Source organism: Haliotis cracherodii, unplaced genomic scaffold (assembly GCF_022045235.1).
Source record: "Haliotis cracherodii isolate W230 unplaced genomic scaffold, xgHalCrac1.p SCAF_24, whole genome shotgun sequence".
Lineage (NCBI taxonomy): Eukaryota > Metazoa > Mollusca > Gastropoda > Lepetellida > Haliotidae > Haliotis > Haliotis cracherodii.
This window is the reverse complement of record NW_027266280.1, coordinates 9,535,926-9,562,317: the sequence shown is the minus strand read 5'-3', so window position 1 is coordinate 9,562,317 and position 26,392 is coordinate 9,535,926. Positions and strand designations below refer to the sequence as shown.

The following is a 26,392-nucleotide window of genomic DNA, read 5'->3' as shown; positions in this document are numbered from 1 at the left end:
GCGGAGTCTGTATATACACCATATTTCCAAATATGAAGACATTCCAGAAATTAGTTCTTGAGATATTGCGGCAACACCGTTTTCCAACTCCAAAAGCAGATATGCCTGCTGTGACCTTGAAAATGGGGTCAAGGTCACCAAAACCGACTGGTGTCTGCGGAGTCTGTATATACACCATAGTTCCAAATATGAAGACAATCCAGTGTTTAGTTCTTGAGATATCGCGGCAACAAACAGGTGGGACGTACGGACGGTCGTGAATACAATATCCCCCGCTTCGCGCTTTCGCGCGGCGGGGGATAATAATATCCAACCTGGAATTAAATTATTTTTTAAAATAATTCCTACCCCTGTAGTAGTGAAATATCCCAATCAAAGTCAACAACTACATTGTGATGCCATAGTCCTTGTACAAAAACAGAAGTCCACTATCTTGTGTAGTATTTATTTGGCAATTGACATTCCTTACAGGTAGACTGCAAGGCTGGTATCAAAGGTATCTATACATAAAACATCAGCATTGTCATGGCAATGTCTACAATCAAGATAAATAAACAATTGAAGACTTGATGGTTCCACATACATGTACAATGGATTCAACTCCTATACAGTAACAACCAGTGGAAAATAAACTATAAATGTGAAATATACACCATATACAGCTTTCTCATTGGATGAGAGGTCAGTCACATGACCATGAAACTAACATTCGCCGAAACTGAAAGTGTCACAAGCTCCGACCATCTTACAGTTTGGGACTTCTCCAATCAACTTGCACAACAAAGAGAAAGTCAATTCTAAAAGTAGATGGGTACAATTAACATGGCATGTATGACAACACAAGTCCCTGATCCTCATCTTCAAGAGGCAAGAGAGTTAACTGACTTTAAAAAAAAGTCCAGTTTCCACCCTTGCCGAACTCAATCTCATTAAATTCAGATCTTAGTTCTCGCTATGCTAAACAAAGTTTAGCGGTAGCAAAAACTAAGATCTGATTTTAATGAGATTGTGCCGAACTAGGCTGGAATTCCTCGGCTCGATCGTAGCGTCACCAATGGCTATTACGAGTTATGTCCCTCCCATGCTTCTCCTATGGACCTATCAGATTCTACCTCTCGTATCACTTGCATTTGCTTCAAACAAAATGGCGACGCCCTAACAAGACGATCTGATCGACAATCAAGATCTATAAAACGGGTCTTACATCGCGAGGTGCATGAAATCACGTGAGCAAATTGATTAAAACCATGAAAAGATTGGCAGTGCACATGTTTTACATATCCTGCAATCGACCGAAATCTGCACGACAGTTTACGAACCGGATTTCGATTTCGTTACGGACTATGCATAGACTCGTTGATCCCGCCAAAATCTAACTCCATATTACCAGTCTAGTTCGTCAAGTGTGGAAACTGGACTTTTATAGTCAGTTAACTCATTTGCCTCGGTAGGATGCTGATCCTAAAAATGAATTTATACTCGCCAATAATGAAAACAAAATGGTCTACTTCAGGAAACTCAGCTGGGAAGTTGGTAAAAACACATGAACCTCTTATGGTTAACATTTGTAATGACGTTTCAGGTCCATTTCTTGTCTCTTCTTCAGATATATAACAACTTCTTTATTGATGGTGTTAAACAAACAAACAAACAAACAAATCTTTATTATGAGGAACACACTGTTTCAGAGTATATACTTACTCCTTCATCAGGTGACTCCTTTATCGCTTGTCAGGGCATTTCATGGCTTCTTGTACCTGCTTCTTGCTACTGATTGCCTGAATTCCTCTGACGGAAGACAAGAAATAGCTATAAAATGTCCACGAAAAGAAGTTGTTAATTTACTGATAAAAAGACAAAATTGATCCCTAAATGTTGTTACAAACAATAAAAAAAGTGTTATGCATAAAAAGTTTCACGTCTTCATGTTCTTCCTACTTCAAAATTCCTGATCAAAGACTAGGTAACAAAGTGGCCAGGTTTGTGGTAACAGACTCCTTTCCATCAAACTGGAGCTATCACTGACTTACAACAAGTGGTTTACTGGTTAGTGTATCTTCCCATGACACACATGGTCTAGGTTTGAATCCCAACACAAGTTAACCAGTCTGTGTTACCAACTCCTTTTCCATCAAAATGGAGCAATCACTGACTTACTGACAGTGGTCTGCTGCTTTCTGTGTTTCTCTTGAGACACATTGTCTGGGTTTGAATCCCGACACAAAATCACCGTTCTGTGATAACTGACTCATTTTCATCAAACTGGATCAATCACTGAATTGCCCAAAGTGGCCTACTGGTTACTGTATCTTCCCTCGAGACACATGGTCTGGGTTTGAATCCCGACACAAGCTAACCACTCTTGGTGTCCCTCCCACTCACGTCTACAAAGCTGCTACATCTACTTGCTTCATGGTAGGGACAGCCCTGGACCTGCTGATGACACAGGCCAAGACTGACCCCCCTAGGTCACACGACTTCAGATAAATACAAGTCTTCTACAATACACTCTGACTCTCGGTACCACTGACATGGAAGTGTAGCAGCCACAGGCAGAACAACATAGCACTGAAAGCCCACTGTCATAATCTCAGCGTTGCAAAATTCACGTCAACGATGATACGGCAGCTCTCTAAATAATTCATTAACAAGGGCTGTAACGATATGCTCTGTCACACTCCGTACACATTGCGATCGTATGACCTTATTCTGATACATGATGTGGTAAAATGAAAGCCGGGGACATATCACGTTAAGATTCATATTCAATCATCAACGAGAATCAACCCAACCACAGCAAATCTATCACAGGCCAGGCCAATTCATTCACTTCTTGTGCAGTCTGTGATATTTTGGACATTTCCAAAGAAATAATATTCATGTCTCGTAATCATATCGAGTAACCATGGCAACATTGACATTGAACTGTTTTTCTCTCTCATTCACAAAGATTTCACCTGCAGCTAAAGAGAGCTTTTGAAAAACAGGAATTGGTACTGGGCACAATGCATTAACAAATTAAATTGATTATTTAAACCAGAAAAAATAACCTCACACCTTCAGCAAGTTCAGGAGTTGGGGTGATAATCTGTCACATAAACTTGGTCAGGCCTAGTATATATCAGTGACATATCTCAAACTGTTAACAGTGCTCATTGTTCCAACGCTGGATGTCGAGTGCTTCATGTCCAGAGTGTAGGTGATCAATTGATGTACAAATATTAAATGCAAACTTTCTTGTATTCACATACAACTTGAATTGCACAGTCATGGTAGGTTTAAAGTGGATGACAAAGAAACTGCTGTATCGTGATATGGTCTCCTGAGTTGTCATGGTAACTGAATGTGCGGAATGATGCAAGAATCTATATTACCCATAGCAGCACGGATATAGGTGCAATTACTTTCAGTAATTCTCTCTGACCATAACAATTTCTTGCTTCAAGCTGATTCGCACTCGTTCACTCAAATTGTTCCATTGTTTTCGCTGTTTTTGAAGCCATAGCAACATGACGTCATATGAACACATTGTCACAAATAATTAAAGATGTCGTCACCATGATGTCACAAACAAATTTTTGTGAGATCATCCAAAATACAGAAACAAATCTGGTGTCTCCAATTGTGATTAGCAAACCCACATATTTCTATATTTTCTCAACAACAAGAAAAAGACTTTGGGTGATATAACAACTCAGAATTACGGATTGTCTGTCCCTCATTGATCTACTTTGAAAGTTCTTCGCCAATTCACACAGTACAAATAATCAGCAATTCCTTGTAACTCGTAGTTTTTTCTCTAAATGGGACATACTGATGTTGATCGATAAAACATCTTTGTTCATGTTGTTCAATGCACTCTATTTGACCCCCCCTGAAACTGACATAACATTTTAAACGTGACAAATAACCAGGATTGATCAACAGTAACAACTAGAAATCTTGCCTCCGCCCGCCCTCGCAGATAGAGTCTTGGTTGTGGTCGCCAGTAGCCATGGTGCAGTAGCAGCACTGGTCTCGTCCGCGATTGACATATTCCAAAAAATACTGACATGATTGAGATAATCCATGGGATAATCGGTCATATCTTCCTTGACATACATAACACATGAGGTAATACATCAGATAATCCATGAGATTTTCCTAGACAAATTCCATGTTACACAGTGAAACCTTGCTAATCTGGACATTAGAGTATCCACTCTTTGTTTGTTGTTGAATGCAGCATGAAGCAATATTTCAGCTATATGACCACAGTCTGTATTACAAATAATCAAATCTGGACCAGACAATCCAGTGACTGACACCCTGAGCATCAATCTATACCATTGGGGTATGATAACATGCATCAACCAAGTCAGCGAGTCTGACCACCTGATGCTGTTAGTTGCCTCTTACAACAAGCATGGGTTGCTGAGGATCAATTCTAACCTGGATCTTCATGAAGGTGTACCCACTGAATGGGTTTCCATATTAACAGGGTCTGGATTACCAAGGTTCCACTTTATTCCATCAGATAGCCCCCAGATCACTTATGAGATAATCTGAGACATTCCATGGTTATGTTTCAAGACATAATTCATAAGATAATCTATTTCCACATGTCAGACAGTGATATAAGTTAGGAAGGTCAGGTCAGTGCCGATACCCTATGCCAGTCTTACTAGGAATAGCGTAGAGATGTATCGGGATCAAGAGAGTTACTTTTCATGCTTATAGAGAGACAGACGTGCCGATTTGAACACCTGTTTTCACAAATCCCCTAAATAGCCATTATTCAACATTCTTTGACAAGATTTGTTAAGATGCAAATTGTTACTTAACCAATGAGCGGGCAGTGGCGTAATCTAAGTGTTCACTCGTCAGGCCGAAGACCAGGGTTTAATTCCCCACATGGGTAGAATGTGTGAAGCCCATTTCTGGTGTCCTCCGCAGTGAAATAGCTGGAATATTGCAAAAAGCAGCGTAAAACTGAACACACTCTCGCAAATTAGCAGTACAATTGAAATAATTCACCAACTGAAAGATATTTACATGATAATGACTCCGACATCTCCTCTCACTAACCACAATGAAGACTGTTAAAGTCATTGCACCAGTGTCGTGGATTTAAGAAAACCCAATAAATATCTCTCTCCGTCCAATGAAATAATCTCTTTGTCGCATACACAATTCTTACATAAATGTTAAGTTGTAGACTCTGTGATTGGCTCGTCCATGAGATCAAGTTTGGGAGTATCACCACCTATCGTCATGGCAACATCAGATGCCGTAGCATCCATGTTCTCTGTGAATTCAAGTTGCCGTGGTTCTGGTGCTGTAAATGGCTTGATCGGAGATGGAAGATTCAGTGTTCCTTGTTCCTCACTCTCTGCGTCAAGATCAATCTTCACCTTCCTTGGTTTTAGTTTCAAAGGGGTTCGTGTAAGAACGTCCTGGATTTCTTTCATAAAGTTTTCTTTGAACTCCATCATTTCTTGCTGAAGCTGCAACGCCTCTGCTGCCACCTTTTCCTGCCGCTGTCGCAGTTCCCCGAGCCCCCGCAGGTTGTCCTTGCTCATACGCAGACCCTCGCACATATACTCATTCCCCGCCGACGGGGGCACGGCCTCACCGGACATGTAGCGATCAAACTCGGACTGGGAGATACTCAGGGAGTCAGCATTCAGGCTCTCGATAAAAGCAACTGCACAACACTGAAAACCAAAAGGAAGTCTCTTAACTTTACACAGATGGAAGTATAATGTTGAGTTAAAATCTGGCGTCACACCGGCAATATCTCAGCCATAAGATATGCTGATGTTTGTTTGTTTGTTTGTTGTTTACAGCCTCACTCAGCAACATTACAGCTATATGACGGTTGCCCGTAAATAATCAAATCTGGACCAGGCAATAAAGTGATTGATATTTTCAGCAACAATCCATACTCTCGGGGTACAATAACACGCCATCGAACAAGTTAGTGAGACTGACCACCCAATCTATTGACAGCTCTTACGACCAGCATAGGTTGCTGGGGAGCTATCCTAACACGGAATTCCCACTGGGGTAAATATGTCTGAAGTATACATCAAGATAAATGATGCAAACTGTCATATCACAGCCTCAGGGTTTTGTTTGTTTGTCTGTTGTTTAACGCCGTACTCAGCAATATTCCAGCTATATGACGGCGGTCTGTAAATAATCGAGTCTGGACCAGACAATCCAGTGATTGACAACACGAACATCAATCCACACAATTGGGATCAATGACATGTATCAAATAAGTCAGCAAGCCTGACCACCTGATTCCGTTAGTCGCCTCTTACGACAAGCAGAGTCGCTTTTCACAGCAAGCGTGGGTTGCTGAAGATGTATTCTACCCCGGATCTTCACAGGTACGCAGGGTTTTGTTTGAGGGGTATTTTAGCAATACTCAATATCATGGCGGGGGACCGACGTAGTCCCGGGCACTCACCAGGTTGGTAAAGTAGTACCCGGCCTCTCCACTCATGAGTCGACTGGGGTTCGCGAAGCGTGTGATGTACTGAATGTTGGACTGGAGGCGGGGAGGGTTGGCCTTCAGCACGATGTAGATGAGGGCAGGAAGAAACTCGTCAGCACTTGCCGGACCTTGCTTCGACTCGCGGAGAAGCTCGAAGATATTCTTACTACAGTTGACCACGCAGGCTAGTTTGTCCTGAGTTGCACGCTTCGAGTCCATCTCTATAGCAACTGTTGAGAGATAACATCAGTGTAATGTGTAACCAGTTTTAGTGACAAAGATTTGTTGTAATTGTCAGTGGCAGTCAAATATTTAAATACAAGTAATGTTGTAAAAAAAGTGCTGTTGTGGCTGAATTTGAACCGTTGTCAACAGCAGTGGCTGAAGCTTTCCAGAAAGGCTTTGTATACGAAATAGAGTTATCTGGCCCCTATAGTACACATCACCAGGCTTATCGATTGAGATTGGAGTGAATGAGTGTGAGTTGGGTTTAACACTGCTTTTAACAGTATTACAGTTACGTGTCAGCTTAATGTGGGAGGAAAGCCCGAAGTGATGCAGGTCTCAGACGTTTACCACTTCGGTGAAACCCACGAGCACGGGTAGGGTGCTGACAAACCTAGAAACATAATTGGGGCGAACCGGGATTCGAACCCACAATCAAAGGTTTCTGGCATGCCCAAGGGACGCAACTCTGCACAGCGAATCGCGGCGCCTTAGACGACTGAGCCACCCGTGCCCCCTTGGAGATTGGACGGTTTCTTGGAGGCTGGCTGTACCTACACGAGAGAGACAAGAGCGTGATTCAAGGCCCTTTTGATCTGACGTGTCTACTCTATTTGCCAAGTATGGTTTGGATGCCTATTTGTAAACACCGAATTCCTCCCAGCTTCCACTATTCTTGATTCATGAGCGGATACAGGCCTGTTTCAAGACAGTCGACAATGACAATATCTTGGACACTTGTGACACACTTACATTAATTCTAGGGCCTGGTTCTTATTGCTGCTGCAACTTTTCTGACCAGTTGTATTGTTTTCTTATAGTAGACCTAAAAACCTTGTGTTTCAATATAACTTCATCAGCAGTAGAAACTAACATTTTTAATCCACTAGTCCTTATAATGATAACATATAGCAAGCCCCTCAAAAAGGGCAAATTTCTACTAGTCCTTATGATACCTTAATTATTGGGCAGTTTGGCAAGGACTCAGGACTAGTGCCAATTTCTATCACTGTTCATTAATATATTCATTAATCTTGAGTGGTCACGTCAGGTTTGTCTACACGCCAGAGGACTTACAGGTAATGGCTTGATCTATGAGCTGTCTGATCTGTGGATCATGTTCATTGATGAGGGTGTCCAGCTGCTGGGCAGTGATCCAGTGAAGGCTCCGGATCCGATTCTGTACCAACAGATCCTTCTCCTCGTCCGTAGTGGAGGGGGGGCAGAACACGATGCGGTACAGGCGCACCAGGATGTAGCGCTCCGTGAAGTCCAAGATCTTCTCTATCACCTCCTGAGTCAACCCTGCAACATGTAGACGATGTGATAATGTATACTGGCCAGGTATAGCGTCCTAAATATTTAGAAACATTTTATGTTGTTATTTTGTTTATTATTACTTGGGCGGCTGTTGTAAAAGGCCCATTTTTATTATCATCATGTGCATTGAGCTCTTTACTATAATGGAATATAGTGAATTCACAACACTTCAGAATAATATCATACTAAACAGTCAATGTATCACACTTTCTCTGCCTAACCTTGGGACCACACCGACACCAAAAAATCTGCCTATCTGTGGGACCACACACAAACACTGCAACATCTGCCTATCTGTGAGACCCCACAGAGACACCAAGACATCCACCTATCTGTGAGACCACACACAGACACCGACATCTGCCTATCTGTGAGACCCCACAGACAATAAGACACCTGCCTATCTGTTGGACAACACAGAGACACCATGACATGTGCCTATCTGTGGGACCACACACACAACACCAAGACATCTGCCTATCTGTAAATTGACACACTGACGAGACATGTGCCTATCTGTGAGACCACATATAACAACGAGACATCTGCCTATCTGCAAGACCACACATGACATTGAGACACTCACCTTTGAACACCGTGTGGGAGTTGAGCCTATCGGAGAGACTCTGGTAGAAGTCTTGGACTGTCTCCGACAGGTCGTCTATCGGCTGCTCCCCGCTCTGCTGGATGCGCTCGATGAAGCTGCGGACTTGTTTTGAGATGTCAAGTGCGGCAGGCTTACGAAGCGTCTTCAGAAACTCCGCAAACTCTCCCCCGACCTTCTGACTCTCAATGCTGGACCTCCGCGGCTCCTTCTGCGTGTGGCCATGCTGGTCCGTGGATGTGTCTTGAGAAGACAAACACATGTGCATTAGCATTTTTGCAACATACCAACCACAATTTTGTATCTGGACTTAACGATATGACGCCATATTCTGAACATTTATATTTTCTGAATGAAATTGATCTAGAAATGGAACATAAACTAACATAGAGGGTACATCAACCCATGCCCTCTTGAAAACTTATAAAATGAGTTGAAGGTTGAGGAAGAAATATCGAAGTGGAGTCGTTTTGACACAAAAGGGGGAGACAACTCTGTTCAAGGCATAGCATGTCAACACAGGGATTAGCCCAGGAAATAATGACTTGTTAATTGTTGCTTACTTCACTCATCATTGAGATAAATATGAATTTCTTAACCCTAAATAATTACATTTCTCCTATATTTACTTTGTACTATTCATCCATTTAAACCCATTATTTTGGAGGCTCTTGTTCATGTGCACCTAAACTCGCCTAAAAGACATATACCATATCCGACGTAATAAGCGCCCAGCTCTAATAAGCGCCCATGGCGATATAGCTAATATTATTAATAAATTACAAGACTTATCAATTCATCTATAATAAGCACTTGTGTGTTATATGCAACCTTAATTATGGGCAATTAAATTCTGGAAAATATATGTCATACGCACAGACTTTTCTTTTGTATCATTTCAGGCTGTCAGCATAAGCCACAAAATTTACAATCTTTCTCTCACCAAAATCATATTCGAATAACAGTCCCCTATTTCTAATTTTGAGAGCGCCCTTGGTGCCTATTACGTCAAATACGGTATTTCATTGAGCAAGTGAGGATGAATTATTCCCAAATTTCAATCCATATACCAGCAATATCTTGGCTCGGGACACTAAGATATATCTTCACACATGTACCAATGATGGGACTTGAACCCAGCTGTTCAGCAAGACAAACTAACACCTTGACCACTAGACTACTCACTGTTTCGTTAATACGCTGACAATAAAATATATTCAACCAAAACTGGGAATCAAAAGCATGTTAAGTGAACTGCTTTCATCAGGCCCAGGAAACACAAGGAAACACAAGGAAACACAAGGAAACACCTCGTTATCTGTACATACCTTTCACTGGTGTGCGCTTGAAGATGGACTTCATTGTGTGGCTGCGCTTGTTGACCTGCTGCGTTTTCTTCTCCGCAAACTTGGAGAAGGACGGTGGAGGAGTGTCCCCCGTTCTGAAAGAGAAGAGTAATCATAATGAATGTCTACACAATAGCATGGAGGCTGGGGAGAATCTGATCTGCATGTGTTTTCAGAATTTTGGTAATTTCTTTGAAAATGCTTGTGACTCCGTCTCTGTCTAATCACTATTGTTCAGTAACCATTCTTAATAATCAGGATAATACCCAGATTTTGTAGAGAAAAATCTGCCTGAACTGCTGCCGAAATAATTTAGGCTGGTAGAGGAAAACATTTTTTTCTGTAAAATATTGAATTCAGAGAATTAAACATAAATAAACCGGAATGCTTGTTGATTTTTAATTTTGGGGGGAATGTAGTAACCCTGGTTATTATCTCTGTTTTATCCTTCTCCACCCACTTGAAATGATTGTTAAAGAAACTCTTCTAACAGGGGTCGACAAAGTCATATGTCAGTCTTCCACAGGGGCTATCAAACATTTACTGATCTGGAAGAAACTTGCTACAAACATAACCCTAAATGAAATGCAAAAGTTTTTCAAAACCTTACACCAGCACAATTTCTATCATAATGTAATACCAACAAAATTGATAAAGACAAAAATAACCTCAGCCTATAACAAAAATATAACCATTAAACATTTACATGTACTAAAATAATGGCCCTGCATCTGCGAACACGATCACCAACTTAATCAATTCTTGTTTCAATGATGATAACGATGAATGCAAGCTGCAGTCAAGTTTCCCTAACCTTCATCATGGCACTTAACACTGTTTAAATGAGGTTCATACAATCAAATATATATTTCAATTTAATTTCTTGCTCAACTGGACGTAAATTGTACAGCAGACACCAGTGTACTGTGTCTGTGTCATATGTTCGGTTGGCACAAAGCTGTTACATTACATCAATAATCAAACTACACGGCTCCCCATGATCTCTGTAATACAAAAAAAAAGCGTTATAAATTTCAAGCCATAAATTGATGTGGGTACTGACAGCACTACAGGTGAGGAAAAGTAGGGTTTAGTGTGGGTGCGTACATCAGTCTTTGTAATGCAAATATTATAGAGCTAGCCTCTGAGATATCATGCTGCAGTTAAACATGGTGAGGTGAGGTGAGGTGAGGTGAGGTGAGGTGAAATGGGGTTTAACGTCGCGTCCAAGATTATTGCACTTATATAGCGACGTGCATGTACCTGTGTGTGTTTGTGTGGCTGCTTGTACTAGTCCGGACTGATGCTGATTTATAGTGCTAGCTCACTGAGATACCATGCCGCAGTTTAACATGGATACCCCACTCAGACACAGTATACTGAGCCGACCAGTCCTTGTTTTAGCCCCTTAATGCCAAGCGCCAGACAGGGTAACATCAAGTACCATCTTTTAACGTCTTTTGGTATGACGCGGCCGGGGATCAAAGCCCGGACCTTCAGCTTTCCAGGTGGACGCTCTACCACTAGACCACGGAGGCGATCCCAGTTAAACATGGATACCTCATACACAGTTTACTGACTAGGCCGACTAGGCCGTGTTTCAGCCCCTCAATGTCAAGCCCCAGTTAACAACAAGAACCATCTTTTCACGTCTTTTGGTACCATGGACCTTCTGCTCTCGACAGCATAGCAGACTATCTGCATGTTGTTTTAAGCAGTCATGATAATTGGTCATCACGAAGGTACACAAACTTTTCCTGAGTGGTTAGTACAATCATGTACAATGTGTAAAATGGAGACCACATTTCTGTGTAATTAGGGCACATCTTAACTGCTAGATTATAAGACTGCTAGACTATTATACTGCTAGACTGCCAGACATTTTGAGTTACCATGGTTACGAGACACACAATATAGTAAAAACGACTTGAATCAAACTTACATGGGATGCTAATTGGAATGAGACCTCTAACACATTTCCTTAATTCATCATCAGATTATCATGAAATTCCAAAAAAGCATACAAATATATATTGACAAGCTGTTAAATAAGAAACTGCCACTTGCCCAGGTGATTTTTAAAACATGGGACAGATGGCTCTGGGCTAGTAGGTGAGTATGTAATATTCCGTGACAGGCTTATTTAATTTTGAATCGCCAAAACAGAACTAACTACACATGCAAAACAGAACTTATGAAATTAAAAACCTTTGTGTCTATATTCATGATGAAGATGGTATGATTTTTTTCTTATGTTTTTTAACACCACACATCAATATTCCAGCTATATGACGGCAGTCTGTAAATAATCAAGTCTGGACCAGACAATCAGGTGATTGACAGCATGAGCATTGATGTACGCATGGGGTACGATGACATTCATGAACCAGGTCAGCGAGCCTGACAACCTGATACCATTTAGTCGCCTCTTACGACAAGCATAGTTGCTTTTTACGGAAAGCATGGATTGCTGAAGGCCTATTCAAACCCGGATCTTCACAGGTGAGATGATATGAACACTAACGAATACAATACCTGTACAGAAATAATAGCAACTTGAATCTCATTACTGTGATCCTATTACATATCCTGCATCCTATTCACTGTTCACCAACTATACACTAAGTATGCTAGGTTGCAAGAAGCACTAATAATCCTATCTAACCACTGACGAGGAAGTCCAGCGTATCTCACTCAATGAATCTACGTAGGAGAGTGACAAACACATTTCTTCAATATGGCAGTCCCAACCACCAACTATCACCACAGTGATGAATAACTGTGCTAAGTTTTTTTCTAAATAAACTTCACACCAATTATTGAGTACATTCTTAATGAGGCACAATTAACACTAAGGAAACACATGCAAACGAACCCATTGTTGGAGTGAGACAGGAAGTGTTTTTCTTGCCTTGCTTTTTTGTTACACGGGGCTAAATATTCAGAGGTCAGAGATCAGAGATCATACCCCCTGGCATACTTATTTAATGGTTTATCACAGGGCATTAATCTCAGCCATTAACATGACTAATGTGTCACCCTGGCCAAAAGCACAACACCCTCAATGTGGAGGTTGTGACAGTATAGAGTGTGATGATTGGACTGGGAGAGATCAAAAACATGATAAATATGTTTTGTTGACTTGTCATGCTTGTGAAAAAACTTGATGATCATTTGGAAAAGATATGAGTTGGGCTAAATACATCGCTGCGTCCCTATAACTCCCGTGGAACAATCATTATATTAGGTCTTTGAAAGGCATTGAGAAGTGATACACATAAGGAAGAGAATATATGGATGTCAACTTCTTTATCATTTATTCGGAGTATATGCTTACTCCATCAGGGTCCTTTATCATTCACCTGATGAAGGAGTAAGCATATACTCCAAAATGTAGTGTTCCTCATCATAGAGGAGTTGACATCCATATATTATTTTCTGCACCATGATCACATAAAAAAACGAAAAAAATAATTTAAATTTTCCTCCCTCATCACTTTCTTTTCAATCAAAATAATTCTTGTGTGAAAAATGTGTCTTTGAAACATTTATTCTTTTAGGCCACACACTTTTATTTTTTGTTTCTCAGGCCCGCTGCCCCTACTGAAAACCCGCTGGAATGGAAATAAATGAAACATAAATATATTTATTATTATTATTTATTATCTCCTGCTAGTAATATAGACCCTCATATAAAAAAACCCCAACCCCTGCCCCCTCAAAAACCCTGCCGTCATATAGCTGGAATATTGCCGAGTGCACCGTTAAACAGCAAACAAAACAAACATCATCTTAGATAAAATGTTAATTATCAATTCCATGTCTACATTAGACTAACATTTAGTCTCTGAAATCTTATATTAAACAATATCCTTCTTGACTCTAAAAATAAATAAAAATTCCCTATGCTGATTTCAGATAGAGCTAGCTTGAACTGGCTAGACTTGCTTCTGTATGCATTTCTAGATTATCTTTTTTCATAAAATAAATATATTCCACGGTCATGGTGCAGGACTATGTCTACATCAGTGATTCAAGAAGCCAGCTGCAGTTTTAACTCCATGGCAGAATGACTTAAATATAAATAAATGATTTACATAGCTATTTATTATTATTTTTATTCGACCAACCTTTTGTGGAAAAAGCTGGAATAAATCCGTGAAACAGTTAAGTAAAAAAGCGTGGCCTTATACCTTGATCATAATGATGCAAACCCCAAAAAGTTGCCTCAAGGACACTGCTACTAATAAGCTGATTACTTAAGGCAAGTCACCAATATAGCAGTGATATATACCCTGCAGCCATTTAGAACACAAGTTACTATAATATGACAGCAGACATGCTCAAATGTCTGCCACATTGGCAGAAATGGTTAGCTCCCTTTTCAAGCTGTTGAACTAGTTACAAAGTAATTTTTGTTTGTTACATAACGCCACATTCAGTAATTCTCCAGCTATGCGACGGTTGTCTGTACAACATCAAATCTGGACCAGACAATCCAGTGATAGACATAATCGGCATTGATCCACACAATTGGGATATGACAAGCATCAACCATGTCAGCGAGTCTGACAACCGAATCTCGTTAGTCACTATTTACAAAGCATGGATTGCTGAAGCCTAATTGAACAAGACAATCCAGTGATAGACATAATCTGCATCGATCCACACAATTGGGATATGATGACATGCATTAACCAAGTCAGCGAGTCTGACAACCCAATCTTGTTAGTCACTATTTACGAAGCATGGATTGCTGAAGCCTAATTGCACCAGACAATCTGTTGATGGATATAATGAGCATCGATCCACACAATTGGGATATGATGACATGCATTTACCAAGTCAGGAAGTCTGACCACCCAATCTGTTTAGTTTCTACTTATGACAAGCAGAAATCGCTTCACACATTGTACCCATGTCGGGAATTGAACCCGGGTCTTCAGCGTGACGAGGAAGGCTTTAACCACAAGCCTACCCAGCTGCCCCTAATTGTACAGTGAGTGAGTGAGTGAGTGAGTGAGTGAGTGAGTGAGTGAGTTGGGTTTAACGCCACTTTTAACAGAATTCCAGTTATATCATGGCGTGTCAGCTTAATGTGGGAGGAAAGCCCGAAGTGATGCAGGTCTAGGACTTTTACACTTCGGTGAAACCCATGAGCACGGATATGGTGCTGACATGGTGACACATGATGAAGTATTATTTGGGAGAACGGGGATTTAAACCCACAATCATAAGCCCAAGGGATTAGAACATTAGAAAATATATATGACATTGATATTTAACTGAAGTATTGAATGTTTGAAATCAAATGTTCATACACATGATACATGGTACATATTTTAAATCTATTCAGAAATCTATTTTGTCTCACCGTTTGGATGCCTCCCGCATGGCGTCATGCTGTATCTGTGCCTGTTTCGCTGGCTGGTACACCTCTCGGTAGCACTTGGAACAAAAGCCCTGCCAAGCGGGGTTACCATAGAAACCACAGCCATTTTTACACAACAAGTCTGCCGACTCCAGGTGAAGTTTCTTGGCTGTTTTCTTTTCTGTACTCATCTTGTGAGCTTGGGGCTAGTAGTCAGCGATATATCTGGAAGGCAATTGGAAAAAACCCATAAATGTACGAACAACTGATATTAAAACGAAAAAATATGATTCAAATTCATCCTTATATATTTCTTGTTACCTTTCTGACAAGAGTGAAGTCAATACACAGCTAAAACATAAACAATGAAAGAATGACACCTTGACAGGACAGACTCTGGAAATAGGAATTTCCACAGTTGATTACTGATGGGAAAGTCAATATTTCAAGCTCCCGACAGCTCATTCACGGAGCTCGCTATACTATTGCTGCCACCAGTCACAGCTCCTCACAGTGATAACTCATTCAGGTAGCCCTCTAAACTATCTCTGCCACCAGTCACAGCTCCTTACAGTGCTTGGCAGCCTACAACCATGCATGGAGTTTTACTCACACCCCAACTGGGTAAGTAAGTTGGTTTAACCCCGCTGTTAACAGTATTCCAGTCATATCACAGCATGTCAATATAATGTGGGAGGAAATCCCGAATGGATGCAGGTCTTAGATGTTTGCAACTTTGGTGAAACCCACGAGCACGGGAATGGCAGTATTGTATCATTTCTGGTAATATAATAGTTTCAGTTACTATTTCTTCCAATCATTGTATCAAAATACTTTTAAGTTATATCATTGGATATTTGTTAACTGAATCACCAGTAGATTGCGAGAAAATGTATGTACAGATGTTTACAAGACAAATACACTCGGTTATCTTAATCCCTGCATATAAAACAATGTCTAACATAACAATAAATACATTTGAAATGGTAAATCATCACGTCAGTGATATTTTGTCACAAAGTTCTCATCCACATGCATGTTCATCCACCAAAGCCATATGATGTTGTTTGTTTGTTTGTTTGTTGTTTAACGCCACACTCAGCAATATTCCAGCTATATGACGGCTTACTGTAAATAATCGAGTCTGGACCAGACAATCCAGTGATTGACATCATGAGCATCGATCCACGCAATTGGGATCGATGACATGCATCAACCAAGTCAGCGAGCCTGACCACCAGATCCCGTCAGTCGCCTCTTACGACAAGCATAGTGGCCTTTACGGCAAGCATGGGTTGCTGAAGACCTATTCTACCCCGGATCTTCATGATGTAGCTTTTGACTGTGTACAATAATGGTTATACTCAAGAATGCACTTTACACCCAATCAATGTTAGTCAGTGTCCTCGAAAAATAACCGATCTGAATCATGCTGAATCCCAGCTACAATTTTCTGCATAATCACGATAATGAATGTTAACATAAATAGACCTGCCTAAGACTTTCTACTGGTAAATCAATTTCACAAGTACTACCTACAAGGCTACATTGCCAGTACAGGTAGGGTGTGGGCAAATCCACATATTATTAATGACGTCCCTATTATCATGGTCAAGGATATTGAGCCTGCTGGTCCTGTGTGTTTGAACTAGATGACACACTTCATCATGGACACCCAGGAAGTGACCTGACTTCACACGCTTCATGAATGACTGACCATGCTGATCGACCTACCATGTGCTTACAACAAACAAAGCTCCAGATCAGCTGGGTACCCAATACCCAAAATATTCTGACTTGCTTGCATACAATGCTGCGGATATGCAGGAAATTCTTTTTAAAAATAATAAACAAAAACACTAACGCTAAACATGATAAAAAGCACAATTGTTATTTATACATGTATATTGCTGTTGTGTTTGTTGTTCAACGCCACATTCAGCAATATTCCAGCTGTAGGACGACAGTCTGTAAATCGAGTCTGGACCAGACAATCCAGTGATAGACATCATCAGCATCGATCGACGCAATTGGGATACAATGACATGTATCAACCAAGCCAGTGAGTCTGACTCCCCGATTCTGTGAGTCGCCTCTTATGACAAAGCAGTCGTCTTTTACAGCAAGCATGGGTTTTTCGGAAGACCTATGGTAACTCGGATCTTCACAGGTTTCACTGTTGGGCGTTTATGCAACATGTTACACACTTGGGGCAGCACAATAACAGATACAAATTAGAAGTCACCAGAAACAGGATTTTAAACATGTTAAACGGTATTATTTTTTAAAGATATGTCTACAGAACACCCATTAGACTGGCATCAAGGGACTACAGGTATATTGAACACACAAGGGAAACTTTCAAGGTCCAGGGGGAATGATAACCATGATAATCTGTGAGTAAATAATCATAATCAAAGGCTCAAGACATTATCTCCAGCCCTGAACATGTGTACAACAAGAAACATATAACAATCCACTTGCAGGCTCCTGAATCACGACTAATACACATCATGATAAAGTACTGATACTCATTGTAACAATATCTGTTGTTAACATTCACAAAAAAACAAATCATATGGTTTTTTGCTACTAATCTGTATATAATGAATATGACATTGTCAAGAGCCAGCCTCAATAACTGAGACCTAAGATGACACAGTCCATGCATGCATTATACAAAGTTTCTCACCGTTTGTCGTGGGTCTTGACTTTTAGTTCAAAATGGAATCCCTTTATGAGAGAAAGAATCTTGTGAAGCAATATAAACAAACTGATCATGCTGATGACAAATGCTGACATGAGATGTGTAAATAACTTGAACGCTTAACATGCTATGTGGTTACCAGCTGGTCTTGTTACAGAATGATCCAACTGATGAATCATCAGCTGACTGAATCACCACAGCGGGGCCCCATGACTACAGTAACTATGGCAGCTGACACTAGTGACAGGTGGAACCAGTGCATCACCAAAGCCCGGCCCCATGGCTACAGTAACTATGGCAGCTGACAGGTGGAACCAGTGCATCACCACAGCGGGGCCCCATGACTACAGTAACTATGGCAGCTGACACTAGTGACAGGTGGAACCAGTGCATCACCACAGCAGGGCCCCATGGCTACAGTAACTATGGCAGCTGACAGGTGGAACCAGTGCATCACCACAGCAGGGACCCATGGCTACAGTAACTATGGCAGCTGACAGGTGGAACCAGTGCATCACCATAGCAGGGCCCCATGGCTACAGTAACTATGGCAGCTGACAGGTGGGACCAGTGCATCACCACAGCAGGGCCCCATGGCTACAGTAACTATGGCAGCTGACAGGTGGAACCAGTGCACCACCACAGCCCGGCCCCATGACTACAGTAACTATGGCAACTGATAGGTGGAACCAGTGCATCACCACAGCCCGGCCCCATGGCTACAGGAACTATGGCAGATGACAGGTGGAACCAGTGCATCACCACAGCGGTGCCCCATGACTACAGGAACTATGGCAGCTGACAGGTGGAACCAGTGCATCACCACAGCAGGGACCCATGACTACAGTAACTATGGCAGCTGACAGGTGGAACCAGTGCATCACCACAGCGGGGCGCCATGACTACAGTTACTATGGCAGCTGACAGGTGGGACCAGTGCATCACCACAGCAGGGCCCCATGGCTACAGGAACTATGGCAGATGACAGGTGGAACCAGTGCATCACCACAGCGGTGCCCCATGACTACAGGAACTATGGCAGCTGACAGGTGGAACCAGTGCATCACCACAGCAGGGACCCATGACTACAGTAACTATGGCAGCTGACAGGTGGAACCAGTGCATCACCACAGCGGGGCGCCATGACTACAGTTACTATGGCAGCTGACAGGTGGGACCAGTGCATCACCACAGCAGGGCCCCATGGCTACAGTAACTATGGCAGCTGACAGGTGGAACCAGTGCATCACCACAGCAGGGCACAATGGCTACAGTAACTAATACAGCTGACAGGTGGAACCAGTGCATCACCAAAGCGGGGCCTCATGACTCCAGAAACTATGGCAGCTAACTGGTGGCTCCAATGATCACCACATAGCATGGCACCATGACTACTGTAACCATGGTAGCTGATGGAGAGATGGGAGGAACCAGTACATCACCACATAGCATAGCGCCATGACTACAGTAACCATGGTAACTGATGAAGGGATGGTAGGAATCAGTACATCACCATATAGCATGCCTTCATCACTACAGTCACCATGGTTACAGGCAATGGTTAGAGCATATCTTGCACTTGTTATCTAACAACCAATCATCATCCTCATGTTCGTCACTTGTAATCACTCAATTAGCTTATAGATATCTTCATGATGCAGTGCAGCCGAAACACATCTGATGCTGACAGAGTAGACTAACATCTAGTCTCTGAAATGAACATATCGTACATAAAAAACAGTTGTTCAGTTATCTTAATAAAAATATAATAAAAAGGAGCCCAGTGACTCTCTTCATTTTCAGATTTTCCTGATACTGCAGTGATCTAGACTTGCCAAACATTATAGACTTGCATGGGCTGTTTTTGATATATATTTGTATCAGGGTCTGTAAGACAGACTTCTGACAGAGTGTCATGTGGAAATATCTGAGTTCTCTGACACAGTGAGTTTTAACATCTATATACAAATCCTCCAATCTGTGAGGTAAAACACCTGCTGGACAGCTTGCACCACAGAGTGTCATGTGGAAATATCTGAGTTCTCTGACACAGTGAGTTTTAACATCTATATACAAATCCTCCAATCTGTGAGGTAAAACACCTGCTGGACAGCTTGCACCACAGAGTGTCATGTGGAAATATCTGAGTTCTCTGACTCAGTGAGTTTTAACATCTATATACAAATCCTCCAATCTGTGAGGTAAAACACCTGCTGGACAGCTTGCACCACAGAGTGTCATGTGGAAATATCTGAGTTCTCTGACACAGTGAGTTTTAACATCTATATACAAATCCTCCAATCTGTGAGGTAAAACACCTGCTGGACAGCTTGCACCACAGAGTGTCATGTGGAAATATCTGAGTTCTCTGACACAGTGAGTTTTAACATCTATATACACATCCTCCAATCTGTGAGGTAAAACACCTGCTGGACAGCTTGCACCACAGAGTGTCATGTGGAAATATCTGAGTTCTCTGACACAGTGAGTTTTAACATCTATATACACATCCTCCAATCTGTGAGGTAAAACACCTGCTGGACAGCTTGCACCACAGAGTGTCATGTGGAAATATCTGAGTTCTCTGACACAGTGAGTTTTAACATCTATATACAAATCCTCCAATCTGTGAGGTAAAACACCTGCTGGACAGCTTGCACCACAGAGTGTCATGTGGAAATATCTGAGTTCTCTGACACAGTGAGTTTTAACATCTATATACACATCCTCCAATCTGTGAGGTAAAACACCTGCTGGACAGCTTGCACCACAGAGTGTCATGTGGAAATATCTGAGTTCTCTGACACAGTGAGTTTTAACATCTATATACACATCCTCCAATCTGTGAGGTAAAACACCTGCTGGACAGCTTGCACCACAGAGTGTCATGTGGAAATATCTGAGTTCTCTGACACAGTGAGTTTTAACATCTATATACAAATCCTCCAATCTGTGAGGTAAAACACCTGCTGGACAGCTTGCACCACAGAGTGTCATGTGGAAATATCTGAGTTCTCCGACACAGTGAGTTTTAACATCTATATACAAATCCTCCAATCTGTGAGGTAAAACACCTGCTGGACAGCTTGCACCACAGAGTGTCATGTGGAAATATCTGAGTTCTCCGACACAGTGAGTTTTAACATCTATATACAAATCCTCCAATCTGTGAGGTAAAACACCTGCTGGACAGCTTGCACCACAGAGTGTCATGTGGAAATATCTGAGTTCTCTGACTCAGTGAGTTTTAACATCTATATACACATCCTCCAATCTGTGAGGTAAAACACCTGCTGGACAGCTTGCACCACAGAGTGTCATGTGGAAATATCTGAGTTCTCTGACTCAGTGAGTTTTAACATCTATATACACATCCTCCAATCTGTGAGGTAAAACACCTGCTGAACAGCTTGCACCACAGAGTGTCATGTGGAAATATCTGAGTTCTCTGACTCAGTGAGTTTTAACATCTATATACAAATCCTCCAATCTGTGAGGTAAAACACCTGCTGGACAGCTTGCACCACAGAGTGTCATGTGGAAATATCTGAGTTCTCTGACTCAGTGAGTTTTAACATCTATATACAAATCCTCCAATCTGTGAGGTAAAACACCTGCTGGACAGCTTGCACCACAGAGTGTCAGCTTGATATGAGAGAAATTAATAAGTGCACAGTAACTTGTAGCTTTCCCCAGAATCCCTTGGCGATCTTTGCACCCACAAAATGTAAAGCAATCCAAGTTTCCCTCAAACCAGTAGAGCAATCCGAAACCCTTTAACAACTGTAGAGCAATACACATCTTCTCAAACCTGGAGCAATCCATGCCCTCACAAATATATATCATTAATACTGTTCTCATAAGCTGATGGCAGTGTTCCGAAGTAGAGAAAAAAAACCTATGCATCTACTATTAAATGAGCATTATGTCTATATTATTATCCAGGTTTAACCTTTCATATCACGAATATGCCTTTTGTGTTATCATAATCATGATAATCAATATCATATTTCATTTTCAATATCAAAACTTATTAATATAGCTGACAGAGCTTGCCAAAAATCAATACGGCTGGAAATTACTCGTGCGACATGTGCTGACACAAATAGTTCTTTGTCTGTGTGAGTCGTCCCTGGCAAATCAGGATTGAGTTGTCATAAGCATGTGCCCATGTAATCATGGTAATGGTTTGAAATATTATTATGACAAATTTCCCCAGACTCTCTATGGAAATCTTGTAAAAAGTAATGACATTTATAAAAAAGATGTCTCTACGAAACTTCTGCTGGCTGTTTTCAACAAACAATTTCACAAGTAACTACCCACCAGATTTTAAACGCCAGGTAGAGTTTGGGGAAATCAACATATTCCTAAACATGCTAAAGGCATCCCTTTTTAGTGAGTGAGTTGGGTTTAACGCCGCTTTTAACATTATTTCAGTTATATCACAGCGTGCCAGGTTAATGTGGGAGGAAAGCCCGAAGTGATGCAGGTCCCTGATGTTTGCCACTTTGGTGAAACCCATGAGCACGGGTATGGTGCTGACAATTCTTGAAACATAACCGAACTGATTTGAACTAGGATTCGAACCCACAATCATAGGTCCCTTAATGCCGAGCGCCAGTCAGGGTAACAACAAGTGCCATCTTTAAATGTCTTTTGGTATGACACGGCCGGGGATCGGACCCCGAACCTTCTGCTCTCTAAGTGGATGCTCTACTGCCTGACCATGGAGGCTGTCCATAGGTTGCTAGGGACCTATCCTAAATTTGTTATTGTAATCTTTAACTTTCACCAAATAGCTATCAGTTACCAGCCATACATTCATTATTACTTGAAAAAATGCTGTTATCACTCTGTTACAGATTCTACAAGCATAATTTATGAATTTTTGCTGATATCTCTAGAATCAACAACAGATGCAGTAATATCTCCACAAGCATTGGTAACATAAATCATATTATATATATTACATATTACATATTATGTACATAACATACATAAAACATACAGGGATTTGTCTAGGATTCAACAGGTGGCCCTGACATGCACATTGGGAAACTATTGTTACTTTGTTCAAAATTGGGATTTTGGTAAATTCTAATTTTAATTATGTCGGAGGTATTTTAACATTGTATGTTAGGATTGAATTCAGTGCAATTGTATCGGCCATAAAATTTCAGAGTCCCGTGATGGGATTCGAACCACGGACCTTCTGAGCAGAGGTCAGACGCCTTGTCCACATGACCAAAGAGGTTAAACCCGACAGCAATCTGACAAGGTAAGGATGTCATCTGTGGGATGACTCCACGCCCTGCTACACAATGATGTTAAACTTAGCATGGAGCATATTCCTCTTTATTGGGTCTTGTTAGTTACATATCAATATAATTCAGAAAAACAAATAATTCCAATCTGGGAATTTGTTATGACCATGATGACATCTTCTACAGATTTGGGACTGACTATCAGCCTCTGAACAGGAGTCTGGAGATGACATATCCCTCTGATCTGGTGATTCAGAAACGGAGTTGGGCTTCTTTTAACCCATTTTGGCAAATTGCCATTGGATACCTTTGTTCAACATGTCCTTGATAGAGTTTTGGCAAACAAAGCAGCATGACACAGTTGAAAGACTGACACCATACAAATGGTTGTCTAAAGGTATAAAAAATAATAATTTCATTACAATTTTCTATTCTCTGCAATATTTATCATGTTTATAGTACCTATTTGCAAATGTTAAATGCATATCAATGCTTACATTAGTATTTACAGTCTCACAGATATCAAGATTATCTTGTTATCAGACCAGTATGCTGCTCTTAGTGCTAAAGTTCCAATCTGCAGCTTTACTTCTGCAGGGTTAGAATAGATATGGTCTATGGTAGTACCGTAGTCTGTTCTTAACCTGAGACAATACGATCAATTATAAAGAAACTAAGAGCGGTAATATAGCGCACCATGCTATTTAAAAAAGAAAAATGAAAAAAACTCACATACTTATACACATTTACATATATTCTCTAAAAAAACATTATTTTCAACAAACTGACCAGTCAAAGTATATAGTTGCCTAAATTGTTGGCATGCTATTGTCAGTGAAGAAGAAAACAATGCTGTTCAATACTTTCAGAATCCCAAACCGAGGGGATAACAAGTGATTTTTTCAGGTGTATAAGCATTAAATATACAAAGGACAGAGTCTATGTATTTGTGCTTGTCAAAACTCCTTCATGCACCCAAGATCTATGCTGCACAACTGCTATTCTTCATACATTCAATATAAAGTAGAAACATGTAAATAGAACAACACACAAGTAGAGCATTTCCTTTGTTCCTGAGTCACATGTTGGCAAATTATTTGTTTAACTAGAAAGGAAATCATCAAAGATTCATTGCAATCTCATTAAAATACAGTAATATATATATCAATGCATATGATACATTACAAGTTATACTAGTGTAAATATATGTCAATAATAACAGATTTAAAATGGTAAACGCAACTGTTCATTGTTATGGTTGTTTGAAATTGACAAAACCAGTGTCATAGGCCATATTGATATTCATGCTATTAAATCTGGGACAACAACAATTTTGAGACCAGAAGATGAGTCAGTCTTTGGTGATCACATCAAGATCATGAATGACATTGTGTACGACTATGCTACTCATCCTGGGTACCGGGATAAGTTTGTTTGTTTTGTTTGTTTGTTGTTCAACGCCGCACTCAGCAATATCCCAGCTATCTGACGGCGGTCTGTAAATAATCAAGTCTGAACCAGACAATCCAGTGATTGACATCATCAGCATCGATCCATGCAACTGGAATACAATGATATGCATCAACCAAGTCAGCGAGGCTGACCACCCGATCCCGTTAGTCACTTCTAACGACAAGCGTAGTCACCATTTACGGCAAGCATGGGTTGCTGAAGACCTATTCTACCCTGGATCTTTTACGGGTCGTGGGAAATACACCCCTCAGCTTGTGTTGACTATTATTTCCGGGCACATTGGTTCGGAGATTCGGGTACAGAAATAAATCAAGGAAAAACACAAGGGTAGGGTAGAGCCATAAGGATTCTACCGCTTCTGAAGAGATAGAGAAAGATGACGGTGAAACATGTTGTGTGTGTGGCCGATTTACATCTATTTGGTGGGCACAGTGCATGTCATGTCAAAAATGGGTGTAGTTGAAGTTTTGCATGAAGTTGACTGTACTGCACAGACATGCTGATTTCTTCTGTCCTCATTGTCAGAATAAATATTTTGTTTATCCACACATAAGAATGTCTTACTTCATGTGTACTACGTTAATACTGTACAAAAGTGTTGATGTCAGTCACTGTATGCACATAACTTACCGCGACTGTCATCAGTGAATGGCATTTAATAATTTATCAGTAACTATACAGTGAAAGCAGCATAGGACATATTGTCAAGCAAAATATGAAAAAAATCAATCTGATGCTGCTTTTCTCTAGTCTGCAACATGTCCTAAACCCTTTGCAATATGGAGAAAACAGGGTTCTTAGTATTCTTAGAACCAAACAAGTTCCAGTGGTAAGGTAACTGTATGCAAAAATTCACCATTTTCCTGTGTATTTGGCCACAGGAACATGCAGTGAATAATAATAACAAACTCGCAGACGAGGCCAAAGGACGGCTTTGTCTGTGAGTTTGTTGTTATTATTAGTTACATGTTACTGTGATTTGGCATTGGTATGCAGTACTGCATGATGTTACAAAACAAAATTATTCACATCGGTATTTCATGACAGTCAAATATTTTGAAACCGTTAAAAACATAACAAACGAGTGACACATGATTACTCAGAGAGTGCCAGTCTATTAACCCTCTGTATCTCAGTCCAGACACAAAATGTGACACATTCGGCCATACTCACTTTTAACAAGCCATTGCAGTAAAATACAGAAGTTGTCCATAACTTGTGTCTCCTTTTTCTGCTGTTACATTCATGAAATTGACAAAATTAGGAAGGGGGTGACAGGACTGGTGACGGACAAACTTATATAAGTCAATAATGACACGTACGGAATAAACAACCTGAAACTCGGGATATGAAGGATCACGATTCACATCACGACATCAAATACAAAATGTCCAAAAACTAGATTTCATGCCAGGTCGATCGCTCGCCCGCAATTCAGACAAGATTGAAATGATACTAAAAATACTTACTTACCAATGATTGTATGCACAGTAGCGCATATTTCTTAAAACTAAACAAGGATCATATTCGTCATTATGTCTTGTGATCCACCAAACAGTAGGTCATGACCTTTATGCAAAGCTAGTACTTTTAGG

At 40.8% G+C, this 26,392-nt stretch overlaps 1 protein-coding gene across 3 annotated transcripts; it reads right to left on the bottom strand.

Annotated features, from left to right (window-relative positions):
* Positions 1 to 443: 443 nt before the first annotated feature.
* LOC139472242 (rab5 GDP/GTP exchange factor-like) lies at positions 444 to 26,356 on the bottom strand. Of its 3 annotated transcripts, none has more exons than XM_071254626.1 (7): positions 26,267 to 26,356; positions 15,354 to 15,575; positions 9,962 to 10,074; positions 8,616 to 8,876; positions 7,787 to 8,014; positions 6,458 to 6,714; positions 444 to 5,696 (listed from the first exon to the last, which is right to left on the bottom strand). In XM_071254626.1, the coding sequence occupies exons 2-7, from the start codon at positions 15,539 to 15,541 to the stop codon at positions 5,187 to 5,189; spliced, it is 1,557 nt and encodes a 518-aa protein (XP_071110727.1). In that variant the 5' UTR covers positions 15,542 to 15,575; positions 26,267 to 26,356; the 3' UTR covers positions 444 to 5,186. The 3 variants fall into 3 exon arrangements, with proteins under 3 accessions (XP_071110727.1, XP_071110726.1, XP_071110729.1); XM_071254625.1 differs by having other exon boundaries at positions 26,271 to 26,356; XM_071254628.1 differs by lacking the exon at positions 26,267 to 26,356 and adding an exon at positions 18,043 to 18,123.
* Between the last annotated feature and the right edge of the window lie 36 nt (positions 26,357 to 26,392).